Below are 26,599 nucleotides of genomic sequence, written 5' to 3'. Positions count from 1 at the left end.
TATTTATATCTTTCAAATAAATAAAAAGTATGTAATCTCTTTTGAAATTATCAACTGTATGAGATTGGCAGAAATATTTGACTTATATGGTTATTGTAAGTTTTACTGTTAAATAAATGTCTATTGACCGTTATTAACTCTGTGTATCCCATCTGACACGTCGCTAGCCTATACTAGTGTGTGTGATAAATAGGGATTTAGTTACTAAAACATTGTTTCATCCTTGTTATTTAACATTTTTCAGATGAAAGCTTTAAAGAAGAGACGTCAAGAAAAGCTCAGGAGAAGTAAAGCGATACTAGCAACTTGTAGCGTTTCTTCGATTTATGAGTTATGTTGTTTCCTGTATATCGTCACTTTAGGATAAACTGTGTTTAATTGATTCATGTATTATTATGTTTTATGTCTTTTGATTTGTACTGTTGTGGTATGTGTGCTGATAGTTGGCCAGAGGCCTAGGATCTCATATGATTTGTTTATAAATTTATTATAAAATATGAATTAAGATTTAATTCTTACTATGTCAATTTATGAGCTATGTTATATGTTGTTTTATAACCATATTAGATAAAATTGATTCTTTCTTACATAGTTTGTATTTAAATGAGTTAAGAAAAGTTCTTTTGTCCGTGATAGAATATATGATTGGATGTAACATTGTCCTTTTATTTGAGTTGTCTTTTAAAACTTTCTAAAATATTCAATAAAATGATACTTTTTTGGTTTTATTTATAACCACTTCTAGTATGCTTCACATAAACTAAAAAAAATCTCTAACTATATTAATTTTCCATTAAAATATAACAACTTTTTAACTTTATCTTTATATATACCTTTTAAAAAAGAAACTATCTACTTTATGATAAATAAAAGACAAAATAGTACATTCAAACTAAAAATTTAATGAAGTGGCTTATATATAGAATAAAAAAAAAACTTTTCTTTCTGTCTTATAAATAGGACTAGAGGAATATTATAATGGACATTTAACAAATAAAATTATTCTTTATAATGATCAAATAAATAAATATAATTATAATACATAATTAATAGTAATAAATAAATAATATATATTCAATAATTATAATTATATATTTATGTAAAGTTACATTTGATAATTATATTCACAATACATATACAATAATAACTATAAAAATTATTATGATAAAGCAATCTAAATTATTCAGATACATTTTCCAAAGAAAATTCGGTAATTTTGTGATAAAACATCTCAATTATTCAGATACGTATTTTTGGGAAAGATCACTAGAAAAATTTGCCACTTCCCATGTTTTGCCTCGAATGTGATTCTCAGTTTCTAAGCAAGTTCCCTTGCTCCAATAACCAAAATAAGTCTGTTAATGGCAAGTTGCCTAATGGCTGCATCATCGTCATGCTTGGATGCATAAAATTCTAGAGTCAAGTTTAACTAGTATTAACATTTTAAATTGTGTAAAATAAAAAAGGAAACTATTGTTGTCATCTCAGGCTCACGAGCCCCTTCTTCCTCATCATAAGCCTAAGCAGGGGCATAATGGTCAAGTGACGACAATCTAGAGGAAAGAATTGTGAGAACAAAATTTTGCTCCCTTCCTAAAACTTTTATGAGGCCAAACAATAAGGGAACAACTTCTCTCCCCTCTTCTATCCTCTTCATCACCATTAGATCAAGGAAAAATCACAAAAAAAGGCCCTAAAAATTAAAAAATTATATATAGGGATCCGTTCACAAAAATTGTTGTCAAAACCTATACTAATATTATAATAGGTCTCTATTTGTAATTTTTCTATTTTCATGGTCTTTTTTTATGATTTTTCCTTGGATCAAATAGTTTAGGTTTAATATTTTAAAAAATATTTTTATTTTTCTCCGAAAATTATTATAATTTCACTTAAAAAATATATAAATAAATTTAAATTGCTAAGATTTGATCTAAACAGTTTATTACTATATATATTGTTATAAAGTAGATTTTTCTGTGAACTGTTCATATAAGATTTTAATAGTTTAGATTTATTTATGTATTTTCTTAAAGTAAGATCATAATATTTTTGGTATAAAAAGAGTAACCTTTTTTTAAAATATTAAATTTTGACTATTGAAACTTGATCCCTAATGATAAAGGTAGAGGAGGAAAAGAGTAGAGAGAAGCTGCTTCCAATAAGAGGAGGAGGATTGCTCCTCTCCAAATTCTTTGCACCAAACACTAATTAACAGTACTGTCAAGGTTATTTATGTGGACGATGATATAGAACGCAATAAATAATCGGCTGCTTCTTTCTAGTTTGATCCAAATTGTTAAACAAATGAGTATATGTAAACATTGGTTTTGATGATGAAGATGAATGAAATATTTTAGCATTTATAATGGGCAACTGTTTTGTATTAATTTGACAAACTATTTCAATTGTGACTGTGCATTTATTTATTTTAATTATTCTACATTTTGCGGAATTAATGCTGAACACATACATTTGTTTTGAGAAATTTTCACCAGTTTATTAAAAAAAATTATCATGAGCTATGTTGGGTGACTCACATAACTCATTAACAAATCTTGATGAGCTGGGTGAAGAAAATCCCAACAAAAATTTTACCCTTATTCTAAATATATGGCTTAGATAATTAATTTGTAGAGATTAAACAAACTAGTTAGTTAATTATTTAAAAAAATGAGTTGATTTTTTAAAAATATCATTTATTCATTTTAGTCATTTACATTAGAAAGTATCATCTTAATGAATACCCTCTAATATGTAAAATCAATAAGAATAATATGACTTTGGCCCCAAAAAAAAAAAAGAAATAATTTGAAAAAAGAATTATAAATTTGAAAATAAAAATAATTAAAATCTTATATTTAAAACAAACAAAAAATATCTTAATTAAATCTTGTATTTAGAATTGGAGAAAATATTTCCAATAGAAAAAACGAATGGTTGAGAAAGGATCAAAGATCAAGACCTTATCCCAATGTCAATTCCAATCACATGATGAATTATTTCTCTGTTTTGCATCTGAAAAATTAAAATCACACAATCAATCCCACAATATGCCAACATGTCTAAAGGTTTGCGGTATCTACAAAAGAATCACAATACTCGTCAGCTGTTCACCACCTTGCAGTACTTATTCCAATCATGTTCTTTAGAGGTACAAGAGAGCAAAGAGAGATTCTTCCGCTACATTTCAAATTTCTGTTAAATTTATTAACTTTCTATTTCAAACATCAATCGATGTGTTCGTGCAATCAACAGAGGCAGTTTTGGGAGAAAAGTAATAGAATTCGAAGACAAAGAAGATGAACGTCTTGTTGTCCCCCCCCCCCCCCCGGCGCCCCAACCTTTTGCCAACCAATGTCTTATATTTAATTTAAAACAAATTACCATACCTCTTACATTTATTAGGACTAGAAGGAGTATTATGTATACTATTAAATTCATTAATGAAAAGTCTCCATAACAATAATAAGAGTAAAATACATCACTCTCCCCTCTGTTTAACCTAAATTACAGAGAGTTCCCTTTTATTTTGGAAACCCATATGGGTCTCCTTTAAAATCAAAATATATATTGCATAAACCTCTTTTTTACTTTTTAAATTCAACTTTCATTCACTCGATCATTAGTTGACCATTAAATGATAGGGTTGACCCATTATTTTGACCAAAACACCCCTCCTTAATGCAGATATTACTCAATAATTGTTATTTAATAACATATGATATATCTTTATTTGAAATTAAAAATTAATTTTAACACATATCTTAATTTTTTTCTTATAATATTAAATCAATTACCATATTATAAATTGAATTAATTTTACAAATACAGTTTTTATTTTACAATAAATTTAAATGTTTAATCTAGTTTATTTATTAAAACTTGTGATGTAACTTGTTAAATATATATTATCTGAAAATGTTTTGTAATTGTATATATTTATTTTCAATTAAATTATAAAATTATATCTTAATTTAGTAAAAATATCAAATAGATCATTAATAAATATTAATAATAAAAGATAAACTAGAGATTCAATATAATGACCGGTAAAGGAGTAAACAAGATTTATTCTAATATGTTTTTAATTAAAAAATATACTTAAAAAAAATATTTTTTTAACACTTAAAAAAATATTTTTTTAACAGTGTTAGTGATTTGGATTAAAATATATGTTATTAAAATAGATGAGAGATTCGTATAATTAAAATAAAATAGAAAGGTGGTCAGAGTATTTTACTCTAATGATGATGATGAATTCCTTATTAATCAAAAGTCATTTAAAAAACAGTTCATTACTTATGGAATTAACGTCAACAAATTATTCTGCCGCTAACACTGAACATGTTCAAAAAACCCATTAGAAAATGCAGATAAACAAACATAAACATTGAACATAAGGAAGAGAAGGAGAATAGAAAAGAAGAACTAAGATATGAAGCCAAAATCTCTTTCAAACTTCAAATCCCAATTCAATCTCCATCAAAATCCATGCCGTAGCACATCAAAAAGCTCCCAAATGCACCTGATAAGACCAGAATGAGTTAAAACGGTGCTTCCTTTTGATTTGCATAGTATATGAAGCCCTAGGATCAGTTCTGTCATCAAAATGCTAACTTCATTAAGTCTCCATTAGTGGCAGCCAAGATTTTTTTTTTTTGCTACATCCAATTACTCTTTGGAATGCTATTGGTTAAAGGTAACAGTGCTCTGTGTTGCATCTCCTCTATTCTTTTTTTTTTCCCCATTGTGTCATGGCTTCCTAAGCATTTTTCTAGCATCATGGGCATTAATGACTACTTCAAATGGCTCCAAAAATGATTCAAATGGCATGTTAAAAGCATCTAACGAAACAAGACAAACAACGAAGTCAAAATTGATGAATTAGGAGCAAAATATTCATGATTAAGAAAAAATCCACAACTTTAACACAAGTATCAACTATGCACATTTTTGTATCATAAGTACCTCCAGATATGCATTAATTCGACAAAATATATAATAGCAAAACGAAAATGTGGTGAAATAACATAAATTTGATAAGGTTAACAAAGACCACCCGCTGGAAATGTTAGCGTGTGAGGACTATATATAATATTAGAAGTTTGAATATCTATACCTATGTGTGTGTGTGTGTGTGTGTGTGTGTGTTCTTTAACTTTTTTTCATTTTCTATACAATAAAAAATTTCTCTTTCTATATAAAGTAAACTATTTTGTACGTCAAATTTTGCTTGAAGTTTTTTAAGAAAAATGATTTCAAAAAGGCTATTAAACTATTTTTAATTTTTTTCTACTTTAACCAGTTATTCCTCCCACCAATAATACCTTTAATCCTAATATGCATTTTGAAGTGTTGTTATTATTAGTCATTTGTAACTCATTTTCATATAAAAAATACATTAAAGTGACAAAATAATGTTTCAAATTTATCCTTACTAAAATTTATCCTTATTAAGTCTTCGTTGCTGCTCTTGCTTATGCTTTCTAGCTTTAGTTTGGACCTGGGGCATTGGCTGCCCCATCTTTGCTAGCCCATCTTCTACTCTTTTAATTTTTTCACACTTTCCACACATTTTTTTTACACCACCACAAAAGTAGTCTCTTATATCACCATTTTATGTTGGTTACAAAAATAACCATTGTGAAAAAAAAGTGGTGATAATTTTGTAAATAAATTCAAACTTTTTATGACTGTTGTACAAATAATTTTTGTGGAAAGTGTCATAGTGTGGTAAAAAGTGAAACTAAAAAGTCATAAACAACGACGGTTATAAGTAAATACCATCATTAAAAGTAATTTAAAAAACCCTAGACAGGACCTTGACATTTGTTATAGTTTCACTTTTTCCCCTTTCTTTTCACTCTTTGCTGTGACAACTCCCTTCGCCCTTCTCTCCAAATTACTTCCCATGGTCTTCTTTGGTGTATCCACGAGATTTTCCATTATTGTCAACCAATCCATTTTGTCATTGACTTTTTCATCATTTTCTTTGCTTTCTGTCGTCGTCTTTGCATGATGTAGGGTCTCTCCTCTCCTTTTCTCTTCTAAAACATTTTTATATGAATTTCTATTGTGTTGGATGCTCTTAAACTCTTGGGTATTCATTTTTCATAAGTCTTGAAACACATTTTTGGCAATGCAATCAATTCTTATTTAGTTTAATCTTGTTACATAATTGTTATGGGAATATTGAACCCAACAGTATAAAGATTGATTTTGGTTCTTTGTTTTTTGGAGTGCATGGTTAATATTTTCATTCGGTGATACATGAAACACTTGTTGCCTTGTGTCTGTTGTTGTTAAGTTTTGAATGAGACTGCTTCCTATATAAAGCAAAACTTTGCCAACATTTTTTTAAATTAAGTCATCCTTTTAAGTAAGTTTTCACTAATCATGTGATTCAAATTTTTGGTTGTATTATTCTTTCTGAACATTTGAGTTATTGGTTCTGGCTTGGTGGATACATATGATTGATGGAAAGTATAATTATTGACTATAATAATTTGCAATTGCAGGGAGGTTAAATGACAGAATATATGGTATATAAAAAAATTTTCTATGTCGAGTATATGCTAAACGTTGTTGTTAATAGAAAATCCATGATAGTTATTGAATTTAACCGATGTAGAAAAGGAACATTCCATCTCGTCTAATAACTGTCATAGAAAATCATCAAAATTACATTCCCCATATACACGTCCCTGATTTAACCGTTGTTAAAAGTCCTCCCTGATTGATATTAATTACTCTTTTTCTAGTAGTGTTACCAATTTTTGTCGCTATATTTTATATAAAATGAGTAAAATTTTGATACTTCATAAGTCAAAAATCATGCTATTTTCAAATTTTTAATGACTTTTTAAACAAAGGCACTCTAAAATTGGTGCGGTTTCTTTTAAATTTAGATACAAATTCTTTGAAAAATCATAAGAAATCGAAAACAACGCCAATTTTGACTTATGACATCAAAATTTTACTCACTTTATGCAGATTAATATAAAGATAAAGCGTAAAAAAAAAAAAATTTGAAACTAGAGGAAAATTAAGGGGCAGTAGGGATGGGGCACCCCAAATCTTTTTAGTTTCTCTGTTTTACTTCCTGATACTTCGTGTTGGTTTTAGCTTTTACTTTGTCGATTTGATAAGTCTGCAAGACTTATGACTTGCAATTAATACTATTTCCCTTTGGCCAAAATTTTTTTTCCCCTAACAAATTAAGTAAGGATAAAATTAAAAAACAGTCATTAAATACCTTACAAGTAACTTCTATTTAGAGCAAAAACTTTTCCTCACAAATGAGTTATAATAAGGATTGGAGTGATATGTACAGCATAATCGTAACTACCAACAAGGACTGATAAAATGGACTTGGACTGTGATCAGGATATTAATGGGCACCATGGGATGATAATTGGGCCTGTGAGGGAAGGACTGATATGACGCGTGACATTACCGTATCGAGAAGGAGGAAGATAAGGTACAGTACTTGAGGCTGAAGAGTGGGCCATCTACAAGGGCTGCAACTAGCGCGGAATTTCCACTTTGGAGGGATCATACTTGAGTCCGACTCAAAGAACATGCTGTCACTGCAATTCCTCTTTTACACCTTAAGGCCGCCGTGTGTGCTCTGCCATGAGTGAAAAGCCACATGAATGATTGGATTTTCTCTGGCACTTTCCATCTCCATAGTAGCTTTCAAATGCTATCTTCCTATCTCTGTGTACCTGCAAGGAGAAAATTGTATGCAGATTTAACAGTAAAGCGACCATCAGTGGATGGCCGCCAATAGTATTTATCCTCTCTTCTCTCCTCACGGAGTGAATGTGCGGGATTGAGTGCTTGTTTGGGATTATGATTGGACACCCTAAAAACATTTATTCACGTAATTCAAAATAAGACTTCTTTTTATATAATTACTTTGTATTTTGTAAATAACGATTGAAAAGTTATTTTTAAAATTTTTTACAGTCATTCCAAATGAATGGCTAATTTTTTAGGCATGCTGGTATTTCCTAATCGGGTTAGTCATTTTCAGTACTCATTTTATGCTAAATAGCCTAAATTTGTGGCACACTCTACTGTGGTGGTTGTGGAGAATAATAAAGCAGTTAAAGGGTTGGTATCTTTTAATTTACTATTGAGAAAGGAGAAGGCAGAAACATGATATAATATTTATTATACGCATATAATTATCATTATTATTCAATGCTGTATGAAGATCTCTCCCATCCCCAAAAGCTATTTCTTAAAGCATAAAGAATTTATCAATGAGTATCAGTGAGAAACTTTCCATGAATCATATTAATTAAATAATAATAAAATAATCTTGTACTAACACTCGGTCTTTAATAAAAGACCTAGTAAGAAAGTTGAATTTGGTTCTAAATATAATATCCAAATCCATATTTATCCAAATAGCTAGCTCTATTAATTGCATATGTTAAGGAAGTTTGTATCAAAAGTAGTCTCAATCCAAATTATTTAAGAGGGTATTTTAAAAAAACCAATATATATTTTAGACAAATAACTACTTTAACTACTTTGCTTAATTTATTCAAATTAGTTAAGTAAGTCTTATATTAAAAGACGAAAGGTAGCATCTGTTTGTTACACCATTCTTAGTTTTGATCAGTACTAGGAGTCATCACTTCCTTTTGATCTAGCAAAGAATCTCCTTGTTCTTTTTTTTGTTAGCCACAATTTTTTCTTGTTTTACAGAGAAAAGGACTTTCACAGTGTTTAACTACAAGTGCGGAAGGTTGATGACGAATGGGAAAATGCATGTACATACCGTCAATTATTTTTTTTAGTTAAAGTTAGAAATTTCTTCACAATGCTGGTATCACCAATAGAGTGTGGTAAATCTTCCAAAACTATATATTTGTACCTAGAAATTGATATGAGCAGGATATATACATGATGTATGAATTAAATTAGGAAATTGACAGTAATAATATAGGATGACAAAGAAAGGATAGTTAGCTTTTGAAGGACTACATATTACAATTAATGAGTATTGTAGAGAAAGACACAATAAATTCAATTAAGAATTTAGAATGTAAAGGAAAAAAGGGGGAAAAAAACTCAGCATATTAGGCAAAAGAAATCCCAAAAAGAACGATACTCACAAATCCTTCTTTCATTCCTTCTGATGTGTAGAGTCGTAGAAAGTATTTTTCACAATAGTGATAATACTAACTCCAGTCTTTGATATAATAGCTAATAATAATTTAATTTGATTTTAAATATAATATTTCAATTTATTTTGTCTCATTTATTTATTCATAATAATCCTATTAATTTATGTGTTAAGGGGGTTTGTATTCAATGATAGGTTCAATCAAATAATTATTGAAGAGAATATTTAAAAAAAAACTAACATATTTTTAACAAATAACTAATTTAACTATATTTTTTAATTTACTGAGGCCAGAATGGTTTTGGGATGATAGGAAATGGGGCAAGATAGCTTTGACCCTGTCCCGTAGTATTAACTCCCTTACTACAATTTATTGTCTCATGTTTCATGTCATGTGAGAACTACAAGTCTTTGTCCTATGTAGGGGTGTTCAAATTGTCCCGTCCTGATAGGTCCGTCCCGGTCCTGATGACTTTGAGACGGGACGGAATGAGACAAAAAATTTTTTCGAGATGGGACAATTCCGGGACGGGGTTGTCTCGTCCCGGTCCTGTCCAGGGGTATATAAATTTAAAAGAAAAATTGTAAATATGAGATTCAAATTAACGTGAAAGACCACTAGCAGATGCCCTTTTCTATTTTTTAATACCATCCGGTCCCACTCGCTCTCGTCTCCTGTCTCCTGCATCTTCCTCTCGTCTCGGCCTCTGTCGATTGCGAATGTCCAGCCTCCTGACGAAGTCGTCACGATCTCGTGCTGGGCATCGCCGGCCAGTGCCTCGTCGCCCTTGCCTTGCGAGTTCGCGTTCCAGTCTCTGACTCCCCCTCAAGCTAATTCCTTCGTGCCGCTTTTGTTGGTCTGATTTGTAATTGCATCGCTGTTATTTTAATTCTTGCCCTATCTCCCTGCGCCAGCTCTGCCCCTCGTGAGGCGTCGCTTGGGTCTTGTGTTTTGTGCTTCGGCTAAAATAGTAGCGTGGGAGGTAGCTTCCTTCGAACTAAATCCATGTTCCAAAAAAAAAAAGATCTGCTCAACCAATTAGGAAATTATTTAAATGAATTGTGCAGGGAATTCGTCCAGCGAGGCAATAATCAGACACTGTCCAGAGACGCATTCAATTTTCCTTTGCTACAAATTTAAAATATGTCCATTTCAAGTCCCAAAAAAAAAACAAAGCCCAATAAGAAAACTAAAACATGAAGGCCCATTTACAAAAAAGGTTAAAAAAAAGAGAAGAGTGAGCACCCCTAGTCTCGTGTGCCAACTGCCAAGGAGTGGAGACTTGCAAGAGACCAATCACCAGATACAAAGCGTCACTGTATCATATAGTATCATCATCATCTCTAGGCCAGAGCAACGGGCGGGTTGGGCAGCCCGGCCCCAAACCCGCAGCCCGCCCGTTTATGCAATAACGGGTACGGGGTGGCCCGTACCCGTACATAACCCGTTTAAGCCCGTCCCTAAACGGGCTGGGTTAAGTGGGCGGGCTTAAACGGGTTATGGGGAACCCGTTTAACAATCAGGTGCTGTTCAGGGGCTGTTCGCAATTCGCATTCAAAAATCAAAATAGATGAAAATTATAATACCATTAATCAAAATCTAAACTCCATAATCCATACAATCAGAAACCATCACAAATTTCTAATGTTCAAGGGTTCAAGCTTCAAAAGAGGACAACCACAAATATAAAATTGTAAAGGATTAATCATCATCAAATCATCATCAATCACTCATCATCATCATCACCACCATAATCATGAGCTTCTCCTTCAGAGCTACTTGAGGAAGTGGCTGTACTTGGAACCAATGACTCTTGCTCTACAAAACAAATTAAAAAAAATCAATTCATTAATATTTAATAACAAGATAAAACAATATAAATTGAAAATATTGTTGAAGGTTAAAATACCAGTAACGACATTTGCACTCTCAATAAAATTATCTAGTTCAAGGTCATTGAGTCTTGGAGTACTACTGCATAGCCAATTTTGAGCACATATGAGTGCCTCAACCATCTTTGCAGATAAAGAGCTCCTGAAATTATCCAGTATTCGACCCCCAGTACTGAAAACTGATTCAGAAGATACTGTAGAGACCGGTGCAGCCAACAAGTCACGTGCCATTACACTCAAAACTCTATACTTGGGAGCATTCACTTTCCACCATGCCAAGACATCAAATTTTGGATCACGAAAACCACCTAAATCAGCTTGAAGGTATTCATCTACTTCAGAAATTTTCTCTGCATTAACAACGGTGTCTGCAGTGGCTAGGAACTTTTGAAATGTAGAATCAGTATCATCATGAAATAACATGTCAATGTCATCATCCCCAGTTCCAACACTATCATGGACTTGCTGTTGATCCGCTGTTGATTGAGATTTAGATGCTTCACCATGATCAAGCTCAGCAACACTAGCAAAATAGTGATCATACAATCGATACAAGACATCCATAGTCTTTTTCAACATGGCTTCTCGCTTTGTAGGTTCAGGAAAAATGTCTTCAAAAGCAATCTTGATATATGTCATCTTGAATCTAGGATCAAGGATCACTGCTATGATCAACAACGGATTCATTTTTTCTGCTTTTCCCCAGTACTTATCATACTTTGTCTGCATTCTCCTTGCCATGTCACTCAAGAGAGAGTACTCACTAGCTGCACTTCGATGAAGGTGAGTCTGAATTGCAACTATATGCTGAAAGCATGTACTTGTTGTTACAAAATTTGATCCAGAAAATTTGAGGGTCTTAGTGTAGAACAACCTCAAAAACACAAGAAACTCTTTAGCCACACTCCAATCATATGCAGTAGGTGGTTCAGCTGTGGCCCTTCCTAATGTTGTGTCAATGACATCAGCATCATCATCATCATCATCATAACTTAAGACAACACCCTGTTGGTTTGTAAACAGTTTAACCTTTTTCTTAAAGTAATCCTTGTAATCTTGATCTTCTTCTTCCATCCTATCAAAGACTTTGATGAACTTGACAGCATTTTCCAACATCAGATAAGTTGAATTCCACCTAATCACATGACAAATAAGAAATAAACAACTAAGAATTATCAAGTGAAAATGGACATAATATGAAAATAATACAATTATAGTGCAAATAATACCTCGTGGGGCAATCCAAAGTCAGCAAACTCTTCGAATCAATTTTTTCCTTTTCAACAAGCTCCTTGAACCTCTGTAGCCTAGCTGGAGAAGATCTAACAAATTTAATTGCATGCCGAATAAGTTCAATAGACTTATTCATTTCCTTTAGACCTTCACCAACAATCAGATTCAAAATATGAGCTGCACACCGCATTTGCAAAAACTCTCCATCACATATTAGACCATTCCAACTCTTCAACCGTTTCTTCAAATAGGCAATTGCAGTGTCATTAGAAGAAGCATTGTCAACTGTAATTGTGAAGACTTTTTCAATGCCCCAGCTGAATAAACAATCCTCAATTTGCTTGCCAATTGTATCCCCTTTGTGATTTTCAATGACACAGAAATTTAAAATCCTTTTCTGTAAAGTCCAATTCTCATCAATCCAATGTGCAGTCAAACACATATAGTTGGAGTTTTGTATTGAAGTCCAACAATCAGTGGTAAGGGACACACGGCATTTAGATCGCTTGAAATATCTCTTCAAACGTTTTGCTTCCTCCAAATACAATTGGTAGCAATCCCTAGCAATTGTCCATCGTGAAGGTATCTGAAACCTAGGTTCAAACTCTTGCAAAAGTTCTTTTAGACCCTCCCCTTCCAAAACTCGAAAAGGCAATTCATCCTTTATGATGAACCTTGCAAGAGCCTTTCTACATCTTTCTTGGTTGAACAAGCGATACGATTGAGATGATTGAGAAGACATAGCAGTCAACATGGTTTGTGACTTGCTTGCTTTGTTTGGATTCTTAGGACACTTTTCAAAATGCCGCCACAACTGTTTTGTCCCAGTTTTAGTTGGATGACTTGCATAATCTATGCCACAATAATTACACTTCGCCCTATGTTTCCCTTTGGTTTGGGTTAATGGCAACCTTGTAAAATGATTCCAAATATCAGATGTTAGCCGCCTTTTCCTCTTCGTTGGTGGCGCTACTTCTTCAGCATCTTGTCTCTCATTATTATTTTTAGCATGTTGAACAACAGTACTTGGGTTTTCAGTTGGACCTTCCACACTTTCCTCTACAACAGTCTTAGCTTTGATATTGTCTTGCTGACTTTGTGCCATTCTTCAATTTCCTTCTCAATCCAAATCAAATTTAACAACAATAATAATAGCCTTAATAGGAGAAATAAAAATAATAATACTTTCCCAATTTTTCCAAAACCAAATCAATTTTCAGTTTTTCACTTAAACATAATCAAACTCACTCATTATGAAATGAATATAGAACACAAAATCATCAACAAACAAAACTGCAAGAAGACCGATGTTTGTCAAAATGCACACACAGAGACCAAAAAGAAAATTGCAATATCAAATATCAATTATATATTGCAAATGCGGTGTGCACACAAATTGTTTCAATAACAGACTAACAGTTATATATAACATCAGGATTATGCTTTATCTTGTTAATAACATCTAAAAGCTGATCAAATCCTTTGCCAGAGTAGTCCGCATGCATGTCAGTATAGTGAATATGGTAATACCCAGGTCAGGGAATTGTGCAGATGAGGCCAGATGAATATCTACGTTTACATATAATATACAAAATCCAATAAAGCACGATGACTTGCTATAATGCTATGTAAAGTTTCGACATTTTTTAGTTGTGTATTTTCATCAAACAGCTTATGGGCGTGAACCAGGCTGAAACAACAATGCAAAACCCAACATGAAAAGCAGAAAACTCGATATAGGAAGAGCCGAAGAGGAAGTTGAAACCTGCCAGCTTTGTGAGTATACCTATAGACTCGGCGAGTGACAGTCACCGAGGAGGCGAGGAGGCGAGGACTCAGAGGTCGACTGGAGTCTGGAGTTGGAGACAGACACCGACCGAGTGAGTGACGGTCTGACCGAGGCGAGGACGAGGCGACTGGTGAGGACTCGAGGGGATCACCGGATCAGGGGAGACAGAGACCGAGTGAGAGTGACGGTGAGTGGTGACCGACTGGAGCAGAGACCGAGCTGAGGCGAGGAGGCGAGGATTCGAGGTCAACTCGAGGGGATCAACTCGAGCTGAGGCGAGGAGGCGAGGATTCGAGGTCAACTCGAGCTGACGGTGAGTGGTGACCGACTAGAGCAGAGACCGAGCTGAGGCGAGGAGGCGAGGATTCGAGGTCAACTCGAGGGGATCAGCCGATCAGGATTCAGGATTGAGCATTCAGTGATTCACTCAGGCTCAGCTCAGCGGGAGTCCGGGACCGGGAGTGCGGAAGCCGGGAGATGGGAGACCGACGAAGACGAGATTAGAGAGGAGAGAGTGAGAGATCACTAGATCAGAGTCCGAGTCTCCGAGAGAGCGAAGGCGACAAGGCGTGAGTGAAGCGGTTCAGAGTTCAGACCAGACATTCAGATTTCAGAATTTCAGACCACAGAGGCAGACATTCAGTCTTTCTTACTTCTTAGTTTCTTTCGGTTTTTCGGAGACGGGAGGGGAGACCGGAGACGTAGAGACTAGAGAGCCAGAGATGGACACGGACACGCTACACGCCTACACGGACACTCACTCAGATTGGGCTTAATTATTGGACTGCAGGACTGGGCTTGGGGTTGTCATTTTCTTCAATTTAAAAAAAAAAAAATAAATGGGCGGGTACGGGCAGCCCGTGCCTGTGCCCGTAGCCCGCCCATTTAATTTGTAAACCCGCCCGTTTAAGCCCGCCCGTTTATTTTCTTTTTTGGGCGGGCCCAAACGGGTCCAATTTCGCCGGGTTGCGGGCGGGTGGCCGGGTTTCGGGTTACATGCTCAGCCCTAATCATCTCCTTAGCCCATCCCCGTTGCTTATGATGCACAGCAAACACAAGGCACATAAGCAGGTTTGAAAATAATTAAAAATTTTATTGAATCATTAAAATAAGTTAGAAGCATTTTTTAAAGAAACAAAATACTCGGAGATTCGCAACAGTAATTATAATACAATTCGAATAATCTAAACATTACACACATTTTAAATCCAAATCATACACCCACACAAATAAATAAATAAATATGCATAGGAATTCTAAGTTAAAAATTTGAATAACAATAATATCTTTATAATTTAATTAATTATAACTAACAAGGAATTAAATTAGTATTAATATTGATTATTGTATTAATTAATCGATAATGTAAATAACAAATGAAGCGACATGTATGTTAGATCGCACTAAAAAAAAATTCAGAATACATATAACATAAATTTATATAATTCAGTAGATAACCAACAAAGTATAATATCAACGTGTATATAGAGAATTTTCATAGTTATCTGTTACTCCAATTTACAAATAGTCACAACAAAGTTATTCTAAAGCTTTCAATGATAATCTACAATAATCATAAACAGAAATATTTATCAATAGACTATTAACAACTACTCTAGAGCTACTTCTAAAATTATTCTAAAGCTACTGTAAAGCGTTTTAGTCATCCTCTATAAACCAACATACTCCTCCAGTTCTTAATATAAGACCCATTTAACTAATTTGATTATATTAAGAAAATTAGATAACTTAGTTAATTATAAGAAAAGTGACACATTTTTCTTAAAACACTATAATCATCTTTTTTAATACCCTATTTCCTTCTTCTACTTGATTATGGTTGATAGAGTATCCATAGGGGTAATTTAGAGAAAATTGATAAATATGAGAAATAGGTCTTATATTTAGGACCAAAACCAACTCAAGAATTGAGTTCTATATTAAGGATCGAAAGAGTATTATATATATGTTTATGTATCTATTTAGCTACTGTAGAGATTAACATAGGGAGAATCTCAATTAAATCAGGCATAAATATCAGAATCTAAATTTAAGCTTACAGTTTTAACAAATTCCCAATTCGACCAAGAGACTTAATGAGGAATTTTTGAAAGTTTTTAAATGGCTAGAATATCCCTCTATAGTTAAAAAGTAAAATTAAATTTAAAGTCTGAAATAGTTCAATGTTTTAATATAATTTTCATTAACATATATATATTTGAGATTAAAAATTTGATTTAGAGTATTTTATAGTTAAAAATTAAAATTAAATTTAAAGTCTGAAATACTTTTTCATTTTGTTAAAGAATTATATAATCTCAAAGGATAAAAATATTTGTGCAATTCAAATAAAAAAACATTTAAATCATATTACACAATTTAATTTAAATTTTGAGATAAGTATAGACCTAATAAACTATAGGATGAAGTATGCGGGAAGGAAGGAACTAGGCTTTCTCTGCTTCCATCTGGATTCACCTAGATATCCATTTGAATCATCCAGATTCCTTGTTTATTATCAAGGATTTGTATGAAAGGTGGAAAAATTATGTCTTGAGCGCGGTTACATTGACATAAATTTTCTTCTATTCCCTTTTTCTCTCAATTATCGGGTCTATAATTATATTTGAAAATTTAAATTAAATTATGATAACATGCATGGCGTAAATCTTTTTTATTTAAACTGCACAACTATTTTTTTAATTTTTAAGATATATAATTCTTTATAAGAATGAAAATTTAACCAATATTTTAAATTTAATTTTACCTATAAAATACTCTGAATCAAATTTTTAATTAAAATATACATTATTTTAAGTTAATGAAAAGTATATAAAAATTGAAGTAAGATAAAGCAAAAATCTCAATTAAATATTCTTTTTTAACGATGAAGGGACAATATAGTCTTTGAACAATATCAGAAATTTTTTAATTAGGCTTATTGGCCTGGTTAAAAATCTATTAAGAATATAAGTATAAATTTGGATTTAAATATTTCAACTAAATTTAAGTGGGATTTTCCCTAAAACAGTTGAATACTAGTTCAGTATAACCCCAATATATAGTAGGAAGAATATATATAACTATTTGAATGAGACACTTTTGGGACATATGCCAACGTCTGGGCGAGAGAAAATCAAGGAGAGAGGTAAGAAAGGAAGATATATAGGAAAGAGAAGGACGGCGTGGGAGGGAGGAGAAATAATGAAAAGAGAGGAAGAAAAGAGAGAAAAAGGAAATAGGACAATAGATACACATTGCACTCTTTCAGACAAAATTTTCTTTTTCGATTCTTAATTTGTTCTATGCGTTAGGGTTGCACATGAGCAGGACAGGGTAAGGTTGCACAGAGTAGGATCCTTGCCTGATGCTTAGCTCGAAAAATAAACGGATTGTAAAATGTAGCTCATTGCACGGCCCTGCCCTACCCATGAAAAGTCCTAGTAAATTTGGGTTGAGCAGGGACTGCTTTCATGCCCAACAAATTAATATACTATATCAATTAACTAATTATTTATATCTCTCTAAATAATCTAATGTAACTTTATATTAAAATGGCACTTTGACCTTAATTTAGTTATTGCTAATTAATATATTATTAAACTACATTTTGTAGTAGTTAAAAATAGTGGACTATGACAAAAAAATGTTGTTAGTATATTTTATTAAGCTTAATTACTTTTCTAGTCTCTAAGATTTCTTAACCAAATATGAATAACTTTTTTCCCCCATAACTCTCAAATACTCATAAGAAGGTGGAATCATATCTAAAAAAAAAATATTTGTTTTGGTTTAATAAAGGGGAAATCACAAATAAAGACCCTCGAATTAGCAAAATCACTCTATGGTCATCTGAATATGCCAAATTACCATGAGGGACCCGGTCTCAAATTGCAAATAGCAAATGTTGGTGAAAAGACGAAATTGCCCCTCAGTGATTTGAACCCACTGAACCCGCGGCACGTAGTCCCCCCACTATCGACAACTTCCCACTGTTCTCTGCATTCTCCCTATTGTCTCCATTTTCGCGCACCTGCATACTGCCATTTTGCCGTAAGAGTAGTGTGGAAGGAGTGTTGAGACGGTGAAGAGCATATTGTTGTGACAGAGGTGAACAAAGCTGTGGTTTATCGGCATTGTGGAAGGGTTCAGAAAGTCGAAGGCATCGTTGAATAGTGCGGCAGCAATTGCTTTAGGTGATCAGAGTTAGCAGCTACGTTGGGTGACTGATTGTAGTAAGTTTGTTGGCTAATTTTGTTTGGATTGGTTGCTGCAAGAATGTGCAAATGATTGGTGAGAGTAAAAGAGTTTAGGGTAGGAAAGTAGAAGTACCCAAATTTTGATTGAGTGATGAAGAATGTTTTACTGTGAAAAATATAGGTTTTTTCTGTTAAATAACCTGTGGGAATGGTATTTATGTGGGGAAGGAATGACAATATCAGTTTTGTAGATGACAATAATAGTAGGGAAAATAACGACATAGGATATAGTCAAGGGTAAATTGAATTGAAGAGGTACTAAGTGTGTTTTGTTGTAAATGAGAAGGTGGACGGTGGGATTTGACAAGTTCTGTAACGAAAATGATAATTTAAGAATAGGAAATGACAAGTTGATTAATTGGGAATAAGAAGATGTCAATGCGAAATTGACAAGTTGGTAATGGGAAATAACAAGGTTATAATAGTGAATAACAAGATTTGTATGCGGAAGTAAGAATTTGATAATAGGAAATGACTTGTTTGAATAACAAAGCTGAGTATGACAATAAGACAAGTTTATCATTTCAAATGACAAGTTAAATTACTAGTGTATGATCAGAAATAACAATTATGATAAGTATGTGGGAATAACAAGTTGAGCTTAAAGAATTGACAACTTTTGTAGAGAGAATAACAAGTTTATCATAGGCGTTTGATTGACAGAACGAGTATTGACAGAATTGTTGTTAGTCAGTTAATAAGTTGTGTTAGTGAACTATTGTATGTTGAATATTTTGCAGGAAAAAGGACATGGCATCTGAGGGAGCCTCCGGATCAAAGCCGGCACACAATGGCTGGTTGCTATTCAGAAGGGAGTATTTGGCGACATTAGGTGATAGTGATATCAGAGGCAAACAAAAAAGAGACGTTGTGTCAAAGGCATGGAGAGCTTTGTCTGATGAGGAGAGGAAGAGGTACACAGAGGAGGCGAAGAAAAGAAGGCCAGAAAAGATTGAAGAGGAGAAGAAAAAGAAATATGTACCATCATTTTTAACCCGAGTGTCCTTGAAAGGTTTTAAGAAATTACTGCACTTTGTGAATAATAATGATGAGTTAAGGGATAGGGTGGAGAGGATAGGATTTGGAAGCTTGTTGAAGGTTGGATTGAAGAGACTTCCCCGCGATCTCATTGTGACTATGCTAAGATCATATGACCCACCAACACATCAATTTACAATACGAGGGAAAACTGAGGAAATAGGAGCAAAACATGTTGACAAGCTCCTAGGAATACGCCATGGTGGGGAGAAGATTAAAATTGAAGTTTCGGAGGATGATGAAATGTACAAGAACTTGAAGAATCAGTATCGGAGAGTGCCATTCAGCAAAATACTAGATGACATTATTTCTGGGGAGGAAGATCACAGATTTGAATTCTTGTTTATCCTATACACGCTGGGTACCTTTCTATGTCCGTCATCTAGCTCAGAAGTGAGTGAGAGGCTGGTGAGAGTCATGCGTTCCACGATGGATGACTTTGAAAAGTATGATTGGGCAACACATGTTATGGAGGACCTATGGAAAGAAATGGCTGACTTTGTGAAGCTGTATAGACAGGGTAATGATGGGCAGGGGAGCAGTACTGTTGGTGGCTGCGTATACTTGCTTCTGGTATGACTATTTTGTTTCTCACTGTGCAATACTTTATTGGCAATATGAACAATGTAATTGGTGATGATATGTGGTGTTGCAGCTTTTTTTTCGGTGAGCATTTTAACCTCATCCAAGGTTCACAGCGAGGCTCCACCAGTGCTATCCAATACTGGACAGATGAGAAGATCAAAGAATTGGCAAATACTGAGAGGAAGAGCGTTAGGGGGCTGTTGTATGGTGAGAAAGGGAGTGATGTTGTGTCTGGCAAAGACGAGAGGATAAATGTTGATTCTCTGGACCCGGTATGTATATCTTTGGTAGAGTGATATTCTTGGTGAACTTCTTGTTTGTGATAGTTACGTTGTCATTTGATAAACTGACTTGGTATATATAAAACTTATGTTGTGATTAGGTTTAGTGAAGTTGTCATTTGTTATAGTTGACATTGTTACTTGATAAACTTAACCTGTTAAAAACGGTACCAAAGTTGTGATTGGGTAATGTGAACTTGTCATTCGGTATTGATTATGCCTGAGTTGTGATGGGGTCAAGTGAACCTGTCATTTGTTACAATGTAGTTGTTATTTGATGTACCGAAGTTGCTAATTATAATTTATTAGTTGTGATTGGCTAAACTGAACTAGTCATTTGATATAGTAAAGTTGTTATCTGACATACCAAAGTTGTTATTTATACTACTGATGAACTTGTTATTCGCAATAGGGAGAGGTTGTAATTTGTTATAGTGTAGTAAGCTTGTAATTTCATATACTAAAGTTGTTATTTATAATAGTTAACTTGTCATTGGGTAAAGTGAGCTTGTCATCTGCAATAGTGAGATCATGATGTGGTATAATTATGTTGCTAGTAAATTGATAAACGCCATTGTCATGCAGGAGCTGAAGCAGTTACGTGCACGATTAATGAAGAGGATAGAAGAAAGCCATCAGAGGCTGATGAATATGGTAGATGAGGAGCTGTTGAAGGTGCACATTCCAAGAGAGGCAGATGGGAAGAGAAAAGGAAAGGCTCCTGCTGAGACACTCGCATCAATTGTTAGTGGGTCTGAAGATGACGATGAAGAGGAGAGACAGCATGCTGGTGAGACTAGTGAAGCTGTGCAGAAGAATGATGGAGGGAGTGATGGTGAGAGTAGTGAGGAGAAGGAGAAAGATGACGAAGGGAGTGATGATGAGACGAGAGGAGGAGGAGGAGGACAAGGAGAAAGGTGACAGGGGGAGTGATGATGGGACAAGTGAGGAGGAAGGCAAGGAAAAGGATGATGGAGAGAATGATGAAGATAGTCAGGACAAGGATGAGGGACAGAGTGCACAGAAGGACAATGATGAAATGGAGGGTGACATACCCACGCCTACTACCCCCATAAACCTGTCATCTAATGTTGAAGGTGATGATGCGGAGGGTGACACAGCCGTCACTATATCCCCCCTAGCAATTGTCAAATATGTTGACCCTGTTGAGAGGCAAACCCCATCAGGGTGGAACCTGTGACAGCAGCTGAAGGTGTAGGCACAACAAGTAAGGAGATCTACCAGGGTTCGCTTCAACAAAATTAAGTCTCCTTGGTTGGAGTTGAAGGCACAAACAAGGTTGAAGAGGCCTGCAGAGGATAAAGACATTTTCTTCACCATTGTCAGCCGAAGTGTGAAAGGTGATGAAGGCGACTAGTAAGTATTGTGATACTCAGCTTTTCTGATGGGGTTTTGTTATCACTTGTTAACATAACCCATATGCTAACTCACTTCAACCATTGTCAGTCCTTTGATTAAAATGTATGATGAAGATATTACCCGACGCTTGCTGCATTCTCTTGGGGGAAATAACAGAGTTAGTAACAGGGTCATGTCATTAGTTTGTAAGGCGTGGTGGATGAGCAACAGGCTGTGGAAGGGCGTGTAAGGAGGCATATTTTTGATGCGGACTTCATGGTGAGGTTTCTTCATTAGTTTGTGAAATGATAAGTTTGGATATGAAAATTACAAGTCCTCAAAGGCAAATGACAAGTGTAGTATATAAAGTAACAACACTGTTAAGGCAAATAACCGTCTAAAGAAACTAATTGCAAACTGACAAAATCAATTTGTGTTCTTTATAGGAGTTAATGATCCGTGACCCAGCTCGGTGGGACCCTAACTACCATGCACGACAAATAATTCCTCAATTTGTCGGGTACAACATAGGTGACTGTGACTTGGTTATGGGTCCTGCACTTGTTGGTGAGCACTGGTTTTGCTTTGCCCTTGAACCCAACACCATGAAGTTCTATGTCCTGGATTCCATGCGAGGAACTGTTCAGCCTAAGAAGACCACAACTAAGAAGAAGCAAGCAGTCACCTATGACCCTCAGGAAATGGCCATAGCAGGATGTGTAAGAATCACCTGGGCATATTACATTGTATTATTATTGTCTGAAATTATAGTGATGTTGATGAATATCTGATATATGTGTAGAGAGAAAGGTTCCACGACATTATTGGCATGGTTAGGCCAGATTTGACTGAGAAAATGCCAAATTTGGAAATTGTGCGGCCTGATGTACCTCAACAGAGTAATTTGTGAGTATACATACACTGCACATGTAATTTGCTGATTTCCTATATTTATTCTCGAATTGTTAAACTGTGATGGTGGTGTTGTTCCTAGGAGGGACTGTGGGGTGCATGTCCTAATATGGCTCAGCAGATGGGAACCCAATGTTCCACTAGAATACACCCAGGTGATGTGGTTTGCTTAATTGTTGTGACTGGTAAAGGGGCAAAGTAAGATTAACTTGCTGTTGAATCTGTTTTGCAGGGAGATGTGGCAGCTTTTCGGCGTGATCTAATGTGGTGGCTGGTGAACCATGATAACAATGAATGCCGTGAGGATGCGCTGAATCTTATTCCACATCCACAGAAGGGGCGAACGTCCAAAAGGAGGAGAAAGTCCCTATAGAGAAAGAATTTGGGCCATGAAGGACATTGACTGTAGATAATGTTACTGCGTTATCATTATGTGTAGTGAACTTGTTGTCTGGCCTAACTGCTACCCAGTTATGACAATTAGTAATGGTGAAATGACATTTTTATTGACATCATTGAAATTGTGTTCAAGTGATGCTATTTCCACTTTTCTTTAACGTATGACAACATCAATATGCCAATTAACAAGTCCATTAAGCAATATATGAACTACTTTTTTTTAATGAAATGACACTATTTCCACTTTTGTTTAACATCTGACAACTTCAGTATGCTAAATAACAACTCCGGTTAAGCGATACATGAACTTCAATTTTTTCGAATGAAGTTACAGTATTTCCACTATTGTTTGACGAGTGACAACTTCACTTAGCGAAATAACAACTTCGGAAGTGGAAGCGGCGAAGTTCATTTTTTTCCTGTTTAAATGACAGCCTTTCACTTTTGTTTACCCAGTGACAACTTCACTTTGCGAAATAACAACTTCGAAAGTGGAAGCGGTGAAGTTCATTTTTTTCCTGTTTAAATGACAACCTTTCCACTTTTGTTTACCCAGTGACAACTTCACTTTGCGAAATAACAACTTTGGAAGTGCAATTGGTGAAGTTTATTTTTTCCGTTTAAATGACAGCCTTTCCACTTTTGTTTACCCAGTAACAACTTCATTTTACGAAATAACAAGTTTTGTTAACCAATTGGCAATATCAGTATGCCAAATAACCACAAAGCACAGGTGGTTTGACAGCAACCTCTATTTGCTGATATAACAAGTAAGCAGTCTGCATTTACAATACAACCAAGGGAGTTTACAGCAATACTAAGTCAAATAACCACAAAGCACATGTGGTTTGACAACAACCTCTATTTGCTGATATAACAAGTAAGTAGTCTGCATTTAGCAAAAAGTAAGAGGTCCGTTTACAACAACCAGATTTTGCAATAGTCAATAACAAAAAGACATTAACAACGTCGTTGACTTCTTTTTTCCTTGTCAGCAAACATATTACTTGCAAAAATAGCTGTGTAGCTATGCAACTAGCAACACCCTTCTCCTAAAAAAATTAAGAAGAGTGGAGCGTATATACACCAAAAAATTAGTTGTCCCTTGTAGAAATTAACTTCAAAATGGGTTGGGATTTTTGCAACTCCTCCTTGTGTGTCCAGGTTGGTGGCATCTGGTGCAATGGTAGACTTTTTTGTTCTGGAATTGTGATTCCTGCCGTTTAGTCCTTGGTCTTCCAGGAGGCCTACTTGTATTTGGTGGTAAAAGCAGGGTTTGTTCAGCAAGATTCTCAAACATATAGTCATTTGGGTTAGGCATATCGATTGTTACCACTGGAACCATGCTCCTGCCATATATTTTCTCCTGTGCTGAAATTTTGTAACAGTCTTCAACATATTCATATACATTTCCCCCCACAGTCTTAATGGCTGCACAAGCATGGCAGCATGGAATTCCTGACATTTGCCAACCAAGACAACTACATTGGTGTAGACCAAGGTCTACTCTTTGATCTCCACGAGATGTATGTACACACAGTCTTCCGCCTCCATAATTGTCACAGCTCATATACCTATTGAAATACACATTCTCCAGAACCTTTGCCTCGGTTTTTGGCCCAACACAATTCCTCCACTTACTCATACACATATATGATGCATGCATCTTCCTTGCTACTTTCTCCCGATGCTCATGGATCATTTGCGCCACATTATGCTTTCTCTCCTTCACCATCCAAGAATTGAAAGACTCAGCTATATTGGTTGTTATATTGTCCCATCTTTTAAATGCGAACTTGCTCATTGCCCACCTATTCACATCACCTTGATTGATAACCCAATCATGTAACTCAGGAGACATAGTTCTCAGCTCTGCCATTGCATTATCAAAGTCACTATCAACCCTTGCATAAGCTACTCTATCAAGAACCTTTAATGCATCTTCTTTTGACCATTGGCTTGTCCTTTTACCTCTGTTTACTTTCACTTGTTCAGCACTGAAGTTTTCCTTCACATGCCTATAACAATACGCATGTCTTTCACCTCCAAATATTGCTTGGACAGCTCCTATTATGGCATTGTGTCGGTCTGACACAATCGTCACCTGCACCGAACCAACAATTTCTTTAATTTTGAACAGAAACCAAGTCCAATCATCAAGGTTCTCTGATTTCACCACTGCTATTGCAAAAGGCAACAAGTCATTATCTGCATCATATCCCGACGCTGAGAGTAGTGTCCCCTTATATGGACCACTTAAATGAGTTCCATCAACATATAATATAGCCCTTGCACCACTCAAAAAACCCTCAATACACGAACCATATGCAATGAAAACCCGCTCAAATGTATTACCAATGGCAGCCCATTCAGCAACTGTTTTATCATCAGTTTCCTTCAATCTTTGGCATATCCATGGTATGAACATATAGGATTCTTCCGGTTTCCCATGTATGTGTTCCATGGCCTTTTCCTTTGCTCTGTAAGCTTGAGCATATGTTAGCCTCACACCATATTCCCTTTCCAGTGTCTTCCTTATTTCAGTAGGACGCTTTTCGGTATGGTTCCTTATCTCCTCAAGTATTATTGATGACGTCAACGCAGCATTGCCAGCATAAGTGACATCTAGGTTATCTTGCGCTGAATGAATGTGTTCATTAACGAATGTGGTCACGCGTAATAAAAGAGTATCCCTCCCAACAGCATTTGCACAAATCTTCCATGGACACCCTTCCACTTTACACCTCACATTCATCTTCTCCCTACTGTTTCTCACATATGTCGTTGCAAACTTCTGTGCAATACTAAACCTGTACACAGCCTCCCTAAAAGCTTGGGCATGTGGAATATATTGCCCCACTCCTGCAAAAACTCCAACCCATTTCATGCAATTCAAATTACCCCTCAATGTCCCTTCACTCCCTGAACCGTCACTGAAGTTTGTCTGACTTAAACCCCCTCCTTCATACGTTAGGCATTCAGCACCATAGTCAACAATGAGTGGTTCATAGTTATCACAAGGTTCACCACACCTTCAGTCATTTCTCCCGACAGCCCAAACAAATTCTCACCCCTACACCCATAATAACAACATTCGAATAGAAATTAGCAACAACACATTAGGAAATAACAACATTCTACTGTAACAAAGTTAGCATAATAACAAGATTTGTATGGGAAATATCAACAATTCATTATAAAATAACAACTTACTACTGTAACAAACTAAGCAATATAACAACATTTGAATGGAAATTAGCAACAACTCATTACCAAATTACAACTTCCAACCGCAACTTCATTACCTTAATTACAATATTTATATCTAAATTAACAACAATTCATTACCAAATAACAACTTTCTACTGCTGTGCAGTGCACATGATAACAACATTTCTTTGGGTATTAACAATAATCCATTACCGAACAATAACTATTAACTGCAAAACTTTAACCACTTACATTTCTCCATCATTCACTGCTCCACCTTCCTTCTGGTTCCCTTTCGCTGCTACATACAAATGAGCACTGCTATCGTTATATCTAAACATATTGCAAATATCACCTTCATCATAAAGATCAACCAATGTGCCCTCAGCAAACTTAACCGTGTACTTAATTTCGCACCCTTTAGCATCATTGTGTACCAACTGTGATATTGTTCCCCTTAATTCCTCCAGTGTTATCCCTTCTTTTATGCTGCTTG

The 26,599-nt window shown here is 34.9% G+C and overlaps 3 protein-coding genes across 3 annotated transcripts; 1 reads left to right on the top strand and 2 right to left on the bottom strand.

Annotated features, from left to right (window-relative positions):
- Positions 1-10,872: 10,872 nt before the first annotated feature.
- On the bottom strand, positions 10,873-13,376 carry LOC114743174 (zinc finger BED domain-containing protein RICESLEEPER 1-like). Its single transcript, XM_028931367.1, has 3 exons — positions 12,268-13,376; positions 11,056-12,173; positions 10,873-10,964 (listed from the first exon to the last, which is right to left on the bottom strand). The coding sequence occupies exons 1-3, from the start codon at positions 13,374-13,376 to the stop codon at positions 10,873-10,875; spliced, it is 2,319 nt and encodes a 772-aa protein (XP_028787200.1).
- A 6,598-nt stretch (positions 13,377-19,974) lies between these two features.
- Positions 19,975-21,144, top strand: LOC114743173 (uncharacterized). The gene is made up of 2 exons (XM_028931366.1): positions 19,975-20,214; positions 20,809-21,144. The coding sequence occupies exons 1-2, from the start codon at positions 19,975-19,977 to the stop codon at positions 21,142-21,144; spliced, it is 576 nt and encodes a 191-aa protein (XP_028787199.1).
- A 2,453-nt stretch (positions 21,145-23,597) lies between these two features.
- Positions 23,598-25,780, bottom strand: LOC114743172 (uncharacterized). The gene is made up of 2 exons (XM_028931365.1): positions 24,086-25,780; positions 23,598-23,672 (listed from the first exon to the last, which is right to left on the bottom strand). The coding sequence occupies exons 1-2, from the start codon at positions 25,778-25,780 to the stop codon at positions 23,598-23,600; spliced, it is 1,770 nt and encodes a 589-aa protein (XP_028787198.1).
- Positions 25,781-26,599: the final 819 nt, after the last annotated feature.

The sequence above is a fragment of the Neltuma alba genome, unplaced genomic scaffold, assembly GCF_004799145.2.
Source record: "Neltuma alba isolate B1F8T4 unplaced genomic scaffold, ASM479914v2 tig00003967_pilon, whole genome shotgun sequence".
NCBI lineage: Eukaryota > Viridiplantae > Streptophyta > Magnoliopsida > Fabales > Fabaceae > Neltuma > Neltuma alba.
Note: the sequence above shows the minus strand (reverse complement) of the source record. Positions and strands in the feature narration are given on the sequence as shown.